General features: G+C 42.7%; 2 protein-coding genes across 2 annotated transcripts in view; both read left to right on the top strand.

Moving 5' to 3' along the window:
* The window catches only part of hnmt (histamine N-methyltransferase), an 18646-nt gene extending 11326 nt beyond the window's left edge, over positions 1-7320 (top strand). Inside the window, exons 2-7 of the mRNA XM_010794746.1 lie at positions 2110-2256; positions 3495-3547; positions 4360-4467; positions 5350-5480; positions 5661-5754; positions 6876-7320. Of these exons, the coding sequence (XP_010793048.1) occupies positions 2120-2256; positions 3495-3547; positions 4360-4467; positions 5350-5480; positions 5661-5754; positions 6876-7237 (885 nt within the window). The 5' untranslated portion in view covers positions 2110-2119 and the 3' untranslated portion in view covers positions 7238-7320. The remainder of the gene's footprint in view (positions 1-2109; positions 2257-3494; positions 3548-4359; positions 4468-5349; positions 5481-5660; positions 5755-6875) is intronic.
* A 2424-nt stretch (positions 7321-9744) lies between these two features.
* Positions 9745-11052, top strand: LOC104966384 (uncharacterized). The gene is made up of 2 exons (XM_010795571.1): positions 9745-10082; positions 10158-11052. Exons 1-2 carry the CDS (start codon positions 9745-9747, stop codon positions 11050-11052), a joined length of 1233 nt encoding a protein of 410 aa, XP_010793873.1.
* Positions 11053-16007: the final 4955 nt, after the last annotated feature.

The following is a 16007-nucleotide window of genomic DNA, read 5'->3' on the forward strand; positions in this document are numbered from 1 at the left end:
CTCTAAAAAGTAAAAGGTAAAAAAAGAAGGACCCATACCACTGGATTGGTATGGGTTTACCTGGTTAGGCGCCTCGGCAATGCAATTCAGGCGCCCCCCCCGTCCTCGAGTTTTTTCGTAAAATCCTGTCTCTCACTTATGTGTATGATATGTCTCTACGACATACTCTTTGGTTACACTCAAACCTTTTAACTTGTTATATTTACATAAGATCATCTGGAGTTGTTACCTTAATACTAGTCATCTTTACCGGTACTTTACCCTGGAAATTTCAGAATAACGAGCAAAATTTCCGACATAATGTCAGTTCACAACAATATAAACCTTAGATTCAAAAAAAAAAAAAGAGCGTCGGGGTGCGTCGTTGGTCCTTGCTGGGTCATTAGGTCGAGTGACAGCGAGGAAATCGGAGTTTCCCGCAGCGTCGCTCGGGCGTTGCAGGACCGTTGGCCGTGGGTCTGGGGTGTCCGTCGTAGACGAGACAAACAGTAATGAACACAGGAAAAGACCATAATTGTTTGCGGCAACATTGTGTATTTGTCTGTAGTCTCGTGTCACCCGAGTATCCCTCCCCCACGTCCTCGAGGTTTTTCCGCACATCCTTTCTCACTTATTGTGTATGATAGTGTCTATACGACATACTCTTTTTGGTTACACTCAAACCTTTGTAACTTGTTCATTTATATAAGAATCATCTGAGTTGTTTACCTTAATACTAGCCATCTTATCCCGTAGCCTGTTCCCTGGAAATTTAGAATCAACACAGCAAGATCTCGTGCACGGACTAGCCGTGTATATCACAACGTATGACCTGATGATCCTTTAGCTATTCAATTACTAAGTCCAAAGTAATAACATCCTCATAACTCCAAGTATAACAAAAGGATTTACAACAGAAGTCAACATAATAGTGTAGAATCATAATAGGTAATGTAAACATAAAGTCGCAAGATCGAGTACAAGAATTTATAAGTATAACATTAGAGAGTAGTGTTCTGAATAGTAGATGTCCAGTCTGTTATAGGTTGCAGTTACTTTCAGTGGTAAAGGTTTTTCAGGAAAGTTCCGGTCTTGTCGCGAGTATGAAATATTTAATTTTTTCTTTTTTTGGGCGGTGGGTGTGGCAATGGTCAATCGGTCGTTGTTGTGTAGGTATGTAGCATACTCCAGCAGGACTACATTTTGTAACTTGTCAGGCGTCAGCATATAGTTGAATTCCTGTTCCAATCGGTGAAGGAAAGATGCGTAGTAATTGACGGCACTCCCGGAACATTGACAGTTCTCCTTGTACCGGACATCTAAGCTAAAGTGTTGCTTCCATAAGTAAAACACACAAGTCTTAAGGTAGATGACATACAAACTATTCTGGGGCAGCATAGACAGGTATTTTCTGTGTTAGAGTTTTACTCGCTACAGGGTGTACTTTGAGGGTTTGTGACTTTGCAGACCGTTTACATGCAGAAAAAGCTACTTAACACACAAGGGGACGGGTAATAACCAGAAAAGCATGACATGGGACCTTTAAAAGAAATGCGAAGCAAAGTAAAAAACATAACACATGCAAATGAGCTGTCACATTGGTACAAAGGTTTCTTCATTTGCATGAGTTATGGCACATTTGTGTTTTTATGTTTGCATAGTTTTTGAAAGTGCATCAAGTTTCTCCTGATGTAAGTGTTTTGGGCTTTTTAGCGCATTTGCCCCTGGCGGCCACCATTACTTTATACTTTGGTACAAACAATTTTAGAGGTAAATATTGTATATTTTGTGTGGATGGAGTTAGACTTGTCTTGTATTTAAAATTATTTCCAACTTGATATACTTCATATACTTCATGAACTTCATATATAACCTTTAATTACTGTTTGCATGATGATGCTTAAAAACAATATTAGCTTAGTAATATGATGACACTATAAAGGCCCATTATGACAAACGAATACTTTGAGTACATTTATCTGATAATGCTTTTGTATTTAATTATTAATTATTTAACTGTTATTGTTCCTATACTGTAGTATTACTCCTTTTACTTATGCGAATGATATATTATATTAACATTCTGGCCCTCTTAGCTGTTAATGGAAATATTTTGTGTTTTTGTGTCAGATTATTTGCCATGGCCTCTCCACTGAAGAGTCTGGTTATTGACGATAACAGGTACCAGAAATCCTTCCAGCTTTTTCTGGAGCGCTCCTCCGAGCATCAGTGTATGCAGGACTTCATCCACAACACGCTGCCAGATATACTGGCAAGGTAATCTGCCACACACACTCACACACACACTTTCTATGAGTGAAGCCACAGACCTTGTCATTGACAGTATAATAAAAAACATCAATATATATTTATGTACTCTATACTAGAGTTAGTGTAGTGTTTGCCAACATTTCTGCGTCAAGTTAACTAATTAACTCTCTAAAATCAGTTAGTACAAAATGCAACAAAGTGCAAAAATACCCCAAATTTGTCGAGAGAAGGCAGTGACATGTTTATTTTTCCATATTTTAAATGTTTTCAAAAATGTTTGATTATGTCATTTTTGCTTGACCCGTACATCATTCTTAGATTGTCAGAACTGTCAAACATTAATATTGGCTTTAAACAATCCTGTTAAGGTCAAACCATACTGAACATATAGTATAACTTGTTATACAAGTGTTGTGATAATGTTGTTGCTGGATAACTCAATTACCATAAGCCTAGAGAGATGTTCTTAACCTTTGAGCAATCCAGGGGGGAGACATAGAAAATATGCATTATTTAGTAGATGAAGGCAGATTAGTGGAAAATAGAAGTGATTGTGATTAACACGACAGATTCAGAGAGGCTGATTATTACTAAGGAGGATCAGCCTCATACTTCACTTGTTTTTCCTTAAACTAAAAGTAACTTTGTGCTTGCAAGAGTGTATGCACCTCCAACAAATACACTGTCAAAAAAAGTTAAAGAAAATGCAGTGTGAAGACTTCAGCTGCAAAGGCTACGAACAATTAAGCAGTGCAGTGTCAGTTTGTTATGACTAAACTTAGAACCCCAAACATAACATATTCATATTTTACGAGTAGCTCCTGCCTACTGTCACTGAGATGCTTACTAAAACGAAATAAATGATTGAACAAATGTACATAGCTAAACAAGGTGTGCATATGTGAATGACAAGAAGTGTATATAAAATGTCCCTTCTTGAAATGTTCTATGTTCATATAAGCTTGAGCCTTAGAGAACTCTGTGACGCAGAGCAGGGAGCATATCTGGAGTGATATGACTCCCAAGTAGTTAAAACAGATAATAGTGTTATTAAAATCAGTTGGTGATTGACAGAACATTTCTTAGGAAGAATGAAAGCCCCGAGCTGGGAGATGCTTCAGATGCTATATAAGAACATCTCGCGATGTCAGGCAGAATTGACGGTTACAGCCCCAATCGGCAGGTATGAAGCTGTGAGTTTTTAAGTTGAGTTCTTAAGAAGTGCTTTTCTGCTCTCCCCTCAGCATTGGAGATGGAAAGTCCCATCTAAATGTCATTGGAGTTGGAAGTGGAGCTGGTAAGAAGACTCAGTATAGGACACTTTAAGTGCCAAACGTATCTTGTGTTTTGTGTGACACGGTTAGTAGCTGAGCGACCTCTGCTGCAGACAGCGAAGGTGAGGAGGCATTGTAGAATCAGCCTGCAGCATTAGTTCCTTTGGCACTGCTGTCATCTATGTCTGCAGCACTAAAAACCTTTACCCTTATTATCAGTGGTAAGAGTTTGAACCCATCTACCTGGTTGTCAGATTAATCTTTAACCTCGGTCGTGGACGGAGTGACCTCAATAGTGTTTTGTTTCCAGTGCTCATGACACAGCAAGTCTAATTTGTTCCTGATCAAACTCACTACATGTGCATGAGTGCTATTATCCTTCACTTATGTCAGATCCAATTCCTTTAATTTACCTGAGCTGTCATGTCAGTGTCATAATGGAGCGGCGGTACAGATTCTGTGATGGACTGTAAAATCCATTAGAATGTCTACAAACTCCCCTGCAAGGTATTATTCAATCTAATCAGAAAGATTCAGCGCCTGTCCTCATCGGATTCTTTACTTGGATGTACTCTTGCACATGGAAACGTTTCAGATTCAATAACTACTAGAACAAAATCACCTGCCTGTGGCAAAATCCTAGTGAGCTTTGACTCTAGGCTTTTCTGAGATTATAACAACATAAAATGTATAATTTCCTGCATACCTGACAAGTACAATGTGGTGACATGCGTTTACTTTTATAATTGAACAGTTTGGCTGCTGTCGGGAGAATGGGTCGAGATTTTATCAAGAAATGGGTGTTTTTCAAAATAAGAACTGTTGGTTTGTGTAGGTGAGATTGACCTCGAGATGCTCTCCCAGCTCCGTCTGAAGCACCCAGGGGTGACGGTGGATAATGAGGTGGTGGAGCCTAGCAGCATGCAGCTACATCAGTACAAAGGTACAGTCTTATAGGCACACACATATCTCTCAAACCGCACATTTATACTGTGTCTGTATATTCACATGCCCCCAAAAATGTGTTCCGATATGTAATTTAACAGCATAAAAAAGGCTATATTCACATTTGTTGTATTTCAATGCAGAGAATACATTATATATCTGCCCTTGGCTTTCCCACTTATACATAAGTAATACAGTTATACATGTATTACAGTAGCAGGGGGATGGTCCTTTGACCACCAGCCCCAGAGTCTAGCCCTCATGTCAGCAAGTATCCACCTTTCAGAATCTCTTTTTGAGAGAAACTGTGAATCCCCACCAGCTCTGCTGCTCTCTGACCAGGAGTTTAGAAAAACTTCTACTAGTTCTACTTCAAAATATTCACACAAACACATGTATTCAAAATGCTATCCTAATAAAAGATGTAGACAAACTGTGATCCTGAAGTTCCTCTTTCTTATCTTTTGTGTCCATCTCTGCTGCATTGAGTGCCAACAACTATTTTATTTCCTGTGGGTGGCTCAATTACTGTAGCCAAGTGTCTGTTGACTCCAAACTTTACCAGAATTAGTGTTTTCTAAAGCGTCTTGAAATCTTTTGTGATATCAAGACTTGCCCATGCTTGCCTCCTTCGCATCGGTAGTTTAAAGAAAAATCAATGTTGGATGGAAAAAGATAGTAAACTTATCACAAAAAAAGATGTGTTTCCAACAATGTGACAAGCAAATGTTATAGTCGTAAATGCAGAGACTAAAATATCGAAGTAGCAGAAAAGTATTTTTCTGACCTACATAAGTTATTTTATACTTTCCCTGTGTGGTTTAAAGATGTTTCCTTTACACAAAGTAACATTGATTCTGTTTTGTGTCTCTTTATATAGTTATGGTGTCACAGAAACCAAATTTAGATTACATCAAATTTACCTGGAACAAGATGACTTCCTCCGAGTTTGAGGAGCAGTGGAGAGTGAAAAAGATGACTAAGAAGGCTGACTTCATTCACATGATACAGGTCGGTGACGCTGACGTGTGCTTCTTGCTCACAGACTATATTTTTGACACATCTAGGTCGTATTCACTTGGCGGCGCTCCACAGCAATTAATCCCATTAGAACATCTGTGTTGCATAGCGTTCTAATTAGGTGCTATGTAAATCCAGTTACCAGCTCATTATCTGTGGTGAAATCTACAGATGCTGTACTATGTGAAGGATCCTAGAGCTACCATCGAGTTCTTCCAGAGCCTCCTCGACAAGAAGGGGAAGCTTCTTATCATCCTAGTATCTGGTGAGTGGATGGATTTAATCTCATATTATCCATTTTTTATATTTTCTTCTCTCTGATGGCAAGGGTTGGTTATGCTGTATATAGTCAGCACACCTATTTTCTATAGATTCAGTACAGTATACAGGGAACAAAATCATTTTAGAAATATATAAATAAACAAATACTATAACTGTTGTTATCAGAAGTTGTGAAAACAAGAGAAAACCCTACATGTGTAAATAAGAATTATTGTTGCTTTCACGATACAACTTAATATATTGCAAAAACTGTCAGCATGGTGATAGATATCACTTGAATTGAAAAAAATAATAATAATTTGAGAAAAACAGTCAGGGTACAAGGAACACACCACCATATGCATAACATCTAAGTGGAAAAGGTTTATTTTTGTAAGCATCTAGAAAAGAGGGATCTGCTAATGATTTATCACAGTCCAAAACACTACACTTTTTGTGCTATCTCTGCCACATATCTTTGCATCTTACAATACAAAAATCAATACAGTGTTTGTTAAGAGTTGACACTGTTACACAAATCATAATTGTGATCATTTGAGACCAATTTGCTGCTAAACTAATGATATTCCCATCAGTCTCAGCTTTATTTGATATTTAGTGCCAATTAGCAAACATAGATAGATAGATAGATAGATAGAATTGGAGCTATGAAACCCTCTTTAATGGTCACACATGCATACAGCATACACAGTGACATTTGACCTCTGTATTTAACCCATCCTAGTAGGAGCAGAGGGCAGCTATTGTACAGCGCCCATTGAGCAATGGGAGTGGGGGGGTGGGAGGTTGTCCAGTTTCTTGCTCAAGGGCACCACGCAATTAGAATGCTAGCATGCTAAGTTGTTGAACAAGGTAAAAATAGTAACTGTCAAGAAAAAAAATTGGACAAGAGCACATACACATTTTGTTTGTTAATCGTGCAAACATATGAAAATGTTTACTCGCCTTGCCTATATTCGAGTAAAAAAGACCTCAAAAAGTGTGAGCATGTTAGCATGCTGAGTTTAACATGTAGCTCTAAGCACTGGTAGGCCAGAGTAAAGCCTCGAGAGCTGCTAGCTCGGCTGTAGACTCTTATTTCTACTTTCATGTAATCTTTTCCAGGTGAGAGTGGTTGGGGAAAGCTGTGGCGGACCTACAGGAGCCAGCTCTGTAACACAGAAATAAGTCAGTGTGTCACCACTGGAGACATGAAAAGCTTTCTGGACTCCAAGGGTGTGAGCTACCAGAGCTATGAGCTGCCTTCTCAAATGGAAATCACCGAGTGTTTCACAGAGGGGGATGAGAAGGGAGAGCTGCTGCTTGATTTCCTCACTGAGGTGTTGGACTTCAGTAACACAGCCTCTCCTGAGCTCAAAGCCGGTGTCCTGGAGTTACTGCAGCACCCAGACTGCAGCATGGAGTCCAACGGCAAAGTTATCTTTAACAACAACCTTGGGGTCATAGTCATAGATCCGCAAACTTAGAAACAAGTGCTTAAAGGTGGGGTAGGTAATTTTGGAGAAACCAGCTCGAGTGCATTAGAATTTGAAAATACACAGCCTGAAGAAATCTACTACTTCCTTACAGAGCCCCTCCTCCAACACACACGAACGTGCACATGACCAATGAGGGCACAAGATAAGTTTGTGCACAGATGGAAGGCTGACAGGCAGGTAGGCCATCCAGTTATTTTAGCCGGGCCGGCTAAAATGATTGGTCATGCTTTTTACAGCACTACGGCTATCGGGATGTTAAGAGCATTCCATGGAATATAGCAAAAAGTGTATCTCCAGCTGGTTTCTCAAACTTATACCCCACCTTTAATAGCCTATGGTGATTTATACATTTGCAGTAGAATAACAGCATACTTGAATCGTTTTTTTAAGGGGCGATTGATTCCCATTGGACAGTGTATTATTTACTGTATATAATCAACAAGCGTTTAGCCTTTGTGGGATATGCTTAGTTTTACATGATTGATTTTTACAAACAAGTTATTTTTTATAATTGTATTGTGTTTTTCTATGCCTGTGCAAAATGAATATGGCTTGATTATGTTTTTTTCTATAACACACAGTGTGTTTATTTGTGTGCGCCACCCAAAATGTAAAGACCTGAGTTTTAATCGGCTTTAGACATCGTCCTCAGGTTTCATCATGAAAGCATTTTTAATGGACAACAGCTGGCAGGCTGTGCTACCAACCCCATTACACTATGGCTCCCATTGGATCATATTACTTTGGAAGTGTAAAAATAAATGGAAAATTCCACGTTTAATTTTCCATAGAGATTGAGCTGTTCAATTTAATAAGCTGGAGACTCCTGCGGGAGTGTCTGCATTTTATGTCTTTGCTCTTGAATGTTATACATTGAAATGGTTGTATTATATAATACATTTACATCAATGAGAGAACATGATTAAAAACAAAAACCTATTAAAGCTTGGGTTTCTGATTTGTAAAGAAGCTGTTGTAGAATTATAATGTGAAAAAGAGAAATGATATATATACACAGTATAAATACATATATTATAACAATTTAGCACTGTTTCAATACACAGAGCACTAATACATCTCCATTTAAGAAATAGAACATGAGATGCATAAAACTCTACACAACTTAAATAAAAGCCTGAGAAAGCATATTTCCTCAGCTTTACAACCTTGAACCCTGATATTCACATATACATGCATCACTCTATAGGTCAGATAAACACTGAGGACTGCAGATGGAAATTAGCTATAATCTGGCATAATTCATATCTTCTCTTTTCTGAGATTAATGTATTTGTATTGTCCTCTTTGAAATAAATAGATAATATATACAAAGGATATTGGCAGCTGCTGGCCTAACTGAGTCCAGTCAAAAATAACTGTCACTGATACAGTATATGAAGTATTGGCTCCATCTTGAGGGCATTAGCAGTAACTTTCTGTATGAGAGAGAGAGAGAGACAGAGAGAGACAGAGACAGACAGACACGTCTGTGGAGTTTGGTAGTGATGGCGAGATGAAGCCTTGTGAAGCTTTGAAGCTTTCCAGCCAATTGGTTCCCAAAAGGGTTCATCTCATGAGGCTTCATTTGAACACAAACCAAAGTTTTGGTCAAAGTGTGTAAAACAGGCAGATTTGACATCTCAACAGTTTAATGATTGTGATTGAAAAGCCCAAGGAGGCTGGTAAACATTGCAAAGAGGGATTTGTATTCCTTAATAATATTCGTAAACTTAACCATGTTGTAGCCTGAGAAAGGCTAACCATATCAAAGAATACATTTATTAACTACATTATCACATTTAGCTGTAGCTTGTATAAACAAACCAAAAAAACGTATTGACCAGTCTTTGAACCAGGGACCCTGCGGTTGAGTCAACTGCTTTCCAGCTGAGCCACAGCCCACTTACTGAATCTACCCAAAAACACTGTATCATATTTATTCCTGTTTATTCATTTAATCATGTTTTTATTCCTACATTTATTTATGCTTTCATTTATTAATAGGCTACTTATGACATGTTCCGACCTCTATATAAGTGAGGGCCTGAACTCTCTTAATTCCATCGTGTCACCGGGCCCGGAGGGGTAATATCGTTCTTATTGTAGCGACCCTGATAGGATGCTGAGGGTGTCACTCAGGCATCCCCCGTCTCTCTGCCAATCACATAGCTGCACAGTGATGCTGGTCTAGGTGCGGTCCTGTGGTTGGGGGAGCAGACGGGGGAGGGCGGGGAAGTTGTGACGTAGACACTGTTATATATATGGGTATGTGTGGGAGTTAGCGTCAGAGAGGGTGTGAGGTTGAAATCACAAGCTGTTCCTGAATCTGTGATCCTAAGAAAATAAGAGTTATTAAAGCCTAATAACTTGAAGCCTGTTTCCGACTCCATCTGTGAACGTTACATTGGTGTCAGAAGTGACTTTTCGAACGGAGGACGTCTATCCGGACGGGTGTTCGTAACTGCGTCACGGAGCTAGCAGGTAAGCTAGCGGAGATGGAAAAGTTCAGCGAGATGGGAGTGAAGCAGGAAAGTAGGGATGGAGAGGAAGAAGGAGCAGGCGGGTGGTCGAAGGACATGAGTGGGGAGTTTGTGAAGGCACGGGAGGCGAGAGAGCGCCTGAGGGAGTCGGCGGTGATGATGGCTAGAGACGCGGGAATGTCGCCATCTTCAGCGGCGTTTCGCGCCAAAACCAAGCGGGATGTAAACAACAATGGCGGCGCCCATCAACCGGTAGCAGCCGCTGCGTCCGTGAAGACACCCAAGTACTCGGGTAAGGCTGACTGGGAGGCTTTCCATGCCCAATTTGAACTGCTTGCACATGCCGGGGGGTGGTGAGTAGAGACTAAAGCACTACAGCTAGCTTTGTGCCTCACGGATGAGGCTCTGTCATGTCTGCTGCTGCTTAGCCCTGAGGATAGACACAGCTACGAGGCGTTAGCGGGGGCTTTGAAGAGGCGGTTTGGACAGTGTTTCCCGCCAGAGCTGCTCCGGAACAAATTGAGTAACCGCTGTCGGAAGTCTGGAGAGACGCTGCGTGCGTTGGCTAACGACGTGGAGAGCCTGACGCGGCGGGCATATGCACACATGCCACCCGGAGTGCAGAGTGAGCTGGCACGTGATCAATTCATCAGGGCTCTCCTCCCTGCGGACTTGAGGGTTGGGGTACAGCTGCAGCATCAACAGTCCTTGCAGGTGGCCTTGGAGATGGCTGTGGAGAGAGAGATTGTGTGGAGTGTGGCAGCGAGGAGCAGCGGAGGGCCGGTACCACCGGCTGTGAGGAGCTGCAGAGAGGAGGAGAAGCCTGTATGGGTTACCAAGGTGACTGAAAGTGTTCCAGTTTTATTAGAGGAGAAAATGAGGGAGATGGAAGCAGCTGTCAATGCAGAGAGGAAACTGTGGCAGCAACAGGAGGCTAGAGTCAAAGCGGAGCTGGCCTCTCTTGAGCGAGATCTCCAGGAGAGTAAAGAGAAGGAGAGCCTTGTGGCCTCTCTGGAGAAGTGCCTCCAAGAGGGCAAAGAGAGAGAAAGGAGCCTGGTGGAGGAGGGTGCCAAGAGGGAGGCGCAGTCCAAAGAGCTGCTCAGGAGCCTGGAAGCCGAGAAGGACCACCTGGAGGAGCGTCTGATGAACCAGCTGGCCCAGCTCAACGGCAGCATCGCAGACTACCAGCAGAAGGCGGTGGACAACCGGGAGCATTTGACCGAGCTGCAGCGGGAGGTGGAGCGGTTGGCAAGGGAGCGGGCCGAGTTGGAGGCCGAGGCGCAGAGCGAGAGCGACCGGGCCGCCAGGCTGGAGGAGGCATGAGGCAAGCACAGAGAGAGAGAGCCGAAGCAGAGTCTGGTAAGCAGAGGGAGCTGGAGCAGCAGCTGAGGTCCGCTCAGAGGGTCAGGGAAGGCAGTCAGAGCAGAGAGCGGCAGCTGGAGGAGCTGCCGAGGGAGAAGCAGCTGGAGGTCCGGCAGCTGCAGAGGGACTGCATCAAGTACCAGGAGAGGATCAGCGAGATGGGTAGAGACGCTAAGGCGCTGCAGCAAGGTTACAACGAGCTCCAGAATAAGCTGGAACAATCCCAACTGGAGACTTCGAAAACTTTAGAAGACCTGAAAAGGACAGAAGCAGAGTTGGATACCTGGTAAATCTCAGCTGGAGGAGGCCCATAAGCAGGCAAGCGTAGCTATAGCGGAGATGAGTACCATGGAGCAGAACGCCCAACACAGAGAGGCCTCGAGGAAGGCAGAGGCGGAGCAGACCCGGGACTCTATGAGGTTCAGACGCGGAGGCGAACTGAAGGAGATGGAGCTGAGACTGGACGAGGTGGACAGAAGCGGAACTATGACACCAGGACAAGAGGGCAGCATTTCCGGGCCGGGGAGCTGGTCTGGGTCTACAAGCACACAACCACGAAGAAAGGCCGGTGCCCAAACTGGCAGCCAGTGTGTGTTTGGCGCCTGCAGAGTACTGGGAGGAGTGGGTGGGTAGTTGGTCTACAGGGTGCGAGCTGCCACCCACGAGAGCGAGAAAAGTTTGGGTATCCACAGAGAACAGTTTGGCTCCGTACGAGGAGTCGCTTCCCCAGGCCAGGAACACAGGTCTCGCAGCCGCACCTGGACACCCGACTCAGGCCCCAGGTGCGAGCAGCAGTCACACGGGAAGTTGTGACCGACCCCCGAGTACGTATAAGGACTTTGTGTGGGAGTTAAAGTTTATAGTGAACCCCTCTGTACCTGTAAGCCAGCAATGGCGGCCTGGTCTCACTGGAAGGGATGGTAGTCCCACCCAAAATTCATAGTCAAAAATACATTGTGTAATTTCTAGTGTTTTGTGCTGAATTTTATTTTATTCTCATGAGCGAGGAACTTTGTAGTAAGCGACTCTATGTTACGATTGCTAGGCTGTGGCACTCAGGGCATCCCTCTCTCTGCCAATCACGAACTGTACAGTAGTGCTGGTCTGAGGTGGCGGTTGGCGGCAAATCTGCTGTCACTCATCACGGCGAGGGCCTGAGATCTGCTGTCCGCAGACGTCTCAGCAGGTGATGTATATATGGTATTGTTTCGAGCAGTAAAAAATTGGGCACCGTCCCTGTGTGAAGCAGATATTGAAGGCCCCTGCATGGAGAAACATGTCCTTGAGCATGTGCAGAATATAACTGAGGTCGTCTACAGCTCTACACGGGGAAGCCGAAAACTGCCTGCCAAGTCTGTTTGCTCGTGAACTGGAGAGGCTGGTATGCTGGTCGTGCGCGGTACGAGCATTTTCAGGAAATGGGCGTACCGTGTCACCCAGTAACAGCATATTCTAAGGCTGTTACACACCTCCTCCCTCTCTTATGAATCACAGATCTGCACAGTTGAAGACTGGTATAGGAGGCGTGTCAAGCAGACGGGCAGAAGAAGAAGTTGGTGACGGACAATGGAGCGTGCGGGGTTAGCGTACAAAGGAAAACTACCGCTGTAACCTTGTGATCATCCGCAAGACTAAGAAGAGTTGTTACGTCTAATAACTTGAAAGTCCCTCGTTTCCGACTGCAGTTCTGTGATTCGTTACAATATTCATGAAGCACAAGCTAAGTGATGCTGCGGTAAGATGGCTGTATTCCACATAAGCCCGCAAACATGGTAAGCGTGACCTCACTATTACTGAAGACACAACTGACATAGAGTTTTAAGGACAGGCATGGAAGCCTGAGAAACTCCCGATACAGCATGTCAAATACTCGTACTGATTGGATTCGGTATCACATAAAAGTTAAAGAATCTGGGTGTAATGGTGCTGCTATCGACTATATTTTAATATACATGATTAGTTTAAACTTTAAACTAATATGGTTCAGGGCTTGGGAACACTGACACCCGTGTGATGTCTCCAGTCTGAGACCCCCTCGATTGGCCGCCCTACGCTAAAGCTTATTCTCGCCAGTGCTACCGCCTACATACTGCAACCCGTCCGTTGCCTGTTCTCACGCAGGGTCCCGCTCCGTATTCAGTTCCTGTCCATATCCAAACGCGACTGTGACGCTGTGTCGAGTGGAGTGGGCTAATCAGCACTCAGTTAATGTACAGCGCTCATAGCCGGTGCTACTTGAGACCCGGTCTACTAGGTGCTGACGTAAGCAGTACCAGGCCACGCCCGCTGTGTGACGACAGGAAGCAGCGCTGTAGAGAGAGCGAGTAGATTCCAGTAAACCGCTGCCGTATATTAACTGCATGTTACACAACATCATGATACAGCTACGAGTCATACGCTTTTACTTAGGATCCAATACGGCTTGGCTTAGACGTAGAAAAGGTGAAATGTGTAGCATTACATCGGAGTTTAGCATATGCTAATCTAGACTCCAAGTTGAAAACTTCAGAACTCTATACTATCAGGTTTAAAACGAAATAAGAGGCTTTACAAGCGAATGAAATATGTTTGGAGTTATTTAGCTATTGATTACAGTTTCTGTTTGAGAGTTGATTGAATAAGGGTCATCCTGTACATAGCAGTGATATTTTTTACGTATGATAGGTAGGAATGTCATGCCTTGCGCTAAGGTTAATTTAAATTGCCTACTGCACAAGTATGTAGCCCTCCGTTGAGGCTTATGTCGAGTGTAGCTAGCAGACGTGAGTTCAACTCGGTCACGGAGGGTAGGTCGAGGGAGTGGTTTGGTATTACCACTTAATGCCAAATGTCATATTTCAAGATGATTACTAGATATTACAACCTATGGTTGGTGAGCTGGAAAGGTTTCCATTATTGAGCTTACACGTTAACGTCCACATTCATCTGAAGAACGAACCCAAACCTTGTTGTTTTTATTAATTGCATTACCAAATGGGTATCAAAATAAACAGTAAGCATTGGTAACACAACTCCACAAGTTACAGGTAAATAAAAAGGCCCTGACCGGACAATACATAATCCAACATGTATCAACAGAGAGAATCAGTTATATTGTTTGACACATGGTCTTTACATATATATCTGTTTGTTTAAAGGTGTCCACGCAGCGGCCATATAGGATGAGAGAGTTACCGTCATCTCCGTTCACTCCAATGGACCACTTTTTTACTGCAATGGCAGATCGTGAGAAGCTCTCAATCGTTCCCCGGAAGTTAGCGCCAAGGCTACAGGAGCTGTAAAGTTGCAGCATGAATAGACGGTTCGTGACGGACTTTTAAGGTAAGAAGAAGTTTAAAGATTTAATTAGGATATTTATCAGTACATCTGATTCAAAATTAACATGTGTATTAAAGGATGTCAGTGGATTATCCCTAAATAGTTAGATTTAGGAACGTTTACAGATAACAATAAGCTAGGGATACCCATACAGTAGTACCATACACTATACCATAGTGGTTGAATACACAGTATTACGAAACACTTTATACTTACTGGACATGTTATACTCATTACATACTGAAATATAAAATATGGACCAAGAATGTGAGACAACTTTATAGAAATTCATATCACATCTGTTACTTGATGCCATTTGTCATACTTTGTTAAACGTCACAAATAATAACGTTCCATAACTTCAGTTGGAACAAAGACCACACCTTATCTCCCCAAGGCAATTTCTCATCCAAATGGTGTGCTATATTAGGTGTGGTATAACCCTTGTCTCCTGTCGTTACTCCCTCTTTCAGCACAAGGAACCAGGGGGGGATTCAATGGAGCCCTGAAACCTGCACTGAGACCCTCACCCTGCCACCCTGAGTCTCAACTCTCAGTGTTTTTCAAGCTTTCCCTTTTTTTTTGTATTAAACAAAACATTAGCTTTGCCAATGGGTGGTGGTTTTCGTTTGTGAAAAAGTGCAAAATGCAGTGTTTGGGTTATAATAACCTCAGCATATTGTTTGCTGTGGTCGTGAAATTGCTCCTGCTGGACTTGAGAGCCAGCCATTTTTTCCTACCGCTCCGTGTCAGTGGGGAAGCCGTACATTCGTATTACTTTCTCGGAGCAGATTTGAGCATCCCCAAGCAGCACAGCAAACCATAGTGGCGGACTAGGAGGCAGCACAGCCAAACCAGGGACAACACGAGGAAAAGGCAACTTTTNCACACACTCGAGGGGTCGGCAAGACAGCGAGACACCGCGGAACTGAGCCTGGGCACTCCCAGCCAGGCTGCGTGTGTCTCGCTGTCTCGCAGACGGCCACTGGGCTCACAGGGAGGGGGGGCAGGAGCTCCAACAAGCCGTTTAGGACAGAGAGTGAATACACATACTATACAGAGATGCTGTATGAGAAACCAATGTGAGTTTGGAAAATTGAACAATATAAATGCATTCTAGTAGACCTCAACAATGGAATTATGATTAGTAGAAATGGCCATGACATGGGACCTTTAAGATGAATAAGAGTATTTGTTAGGGAATAATGTGAACAGTTGCAATGTTATACTCAGTTTTTTTTCTAGTTATTGTATAAACTAAGGACAATGACATAAGTTAAATAAAATGTAGAAATAAAACGAGCGCTCAAAAGGTTTGTATACAATACATGGCATCTTTTATGATATATTGATCACAAGAAAGGTACATATGTGTTCTATAAAGAAACCTGAAACTGTCCCCACTCAGCTGAAGGTATAATAGTGAAACATTAAAAGCACGGCGTACTTGAGAAGAGTCTTTCTAATCTTAAATACACTAACAAGACTGTGAGTGCTCAATTTCAAAATCTTAACAGATGGTTCAGGTTTTTTGAAGCAGTGTTGTGTGAGTTACTTATTCAGAGTTACTGAGCAACCTGGATCCAACAACCTATTAT

Source organism: Notothenia coriiceps, unplaced genomic scaffold (assembly GCF_000735185.1).
Source record: "Notothenia coriiceps isolate Sejong01 unplaced genomic scaffold, NC01 NC01_scaffold00037246, whole genome shotgun sequence".
Classification (NCBI taxonomy): domain Eukaryota; kingdom Metazoa; phylum Chordata; class Actinopteri; order Perciformes; family Nototheniidae; genus Notothenia; species Notothenia coriiceps.

Excerpts from the sequence above, each read along its gene's own strand:
- LOC104966384 (XM_010795571.1), top strand. The coding sequence starts at position 9,745 with ATGGAAAAGTTCAGCGAGATGGGAGTGAAGCAGGAAAGTAGGGATGGA. Across the intron at positions 10,083-10,157 it reads CTTGCACATGCCGGGGGGTG|CCCTGAGGATAGACACAGCT; the intron begins GTGAGTAGAGAC and ends GCTGCTGCTTAG.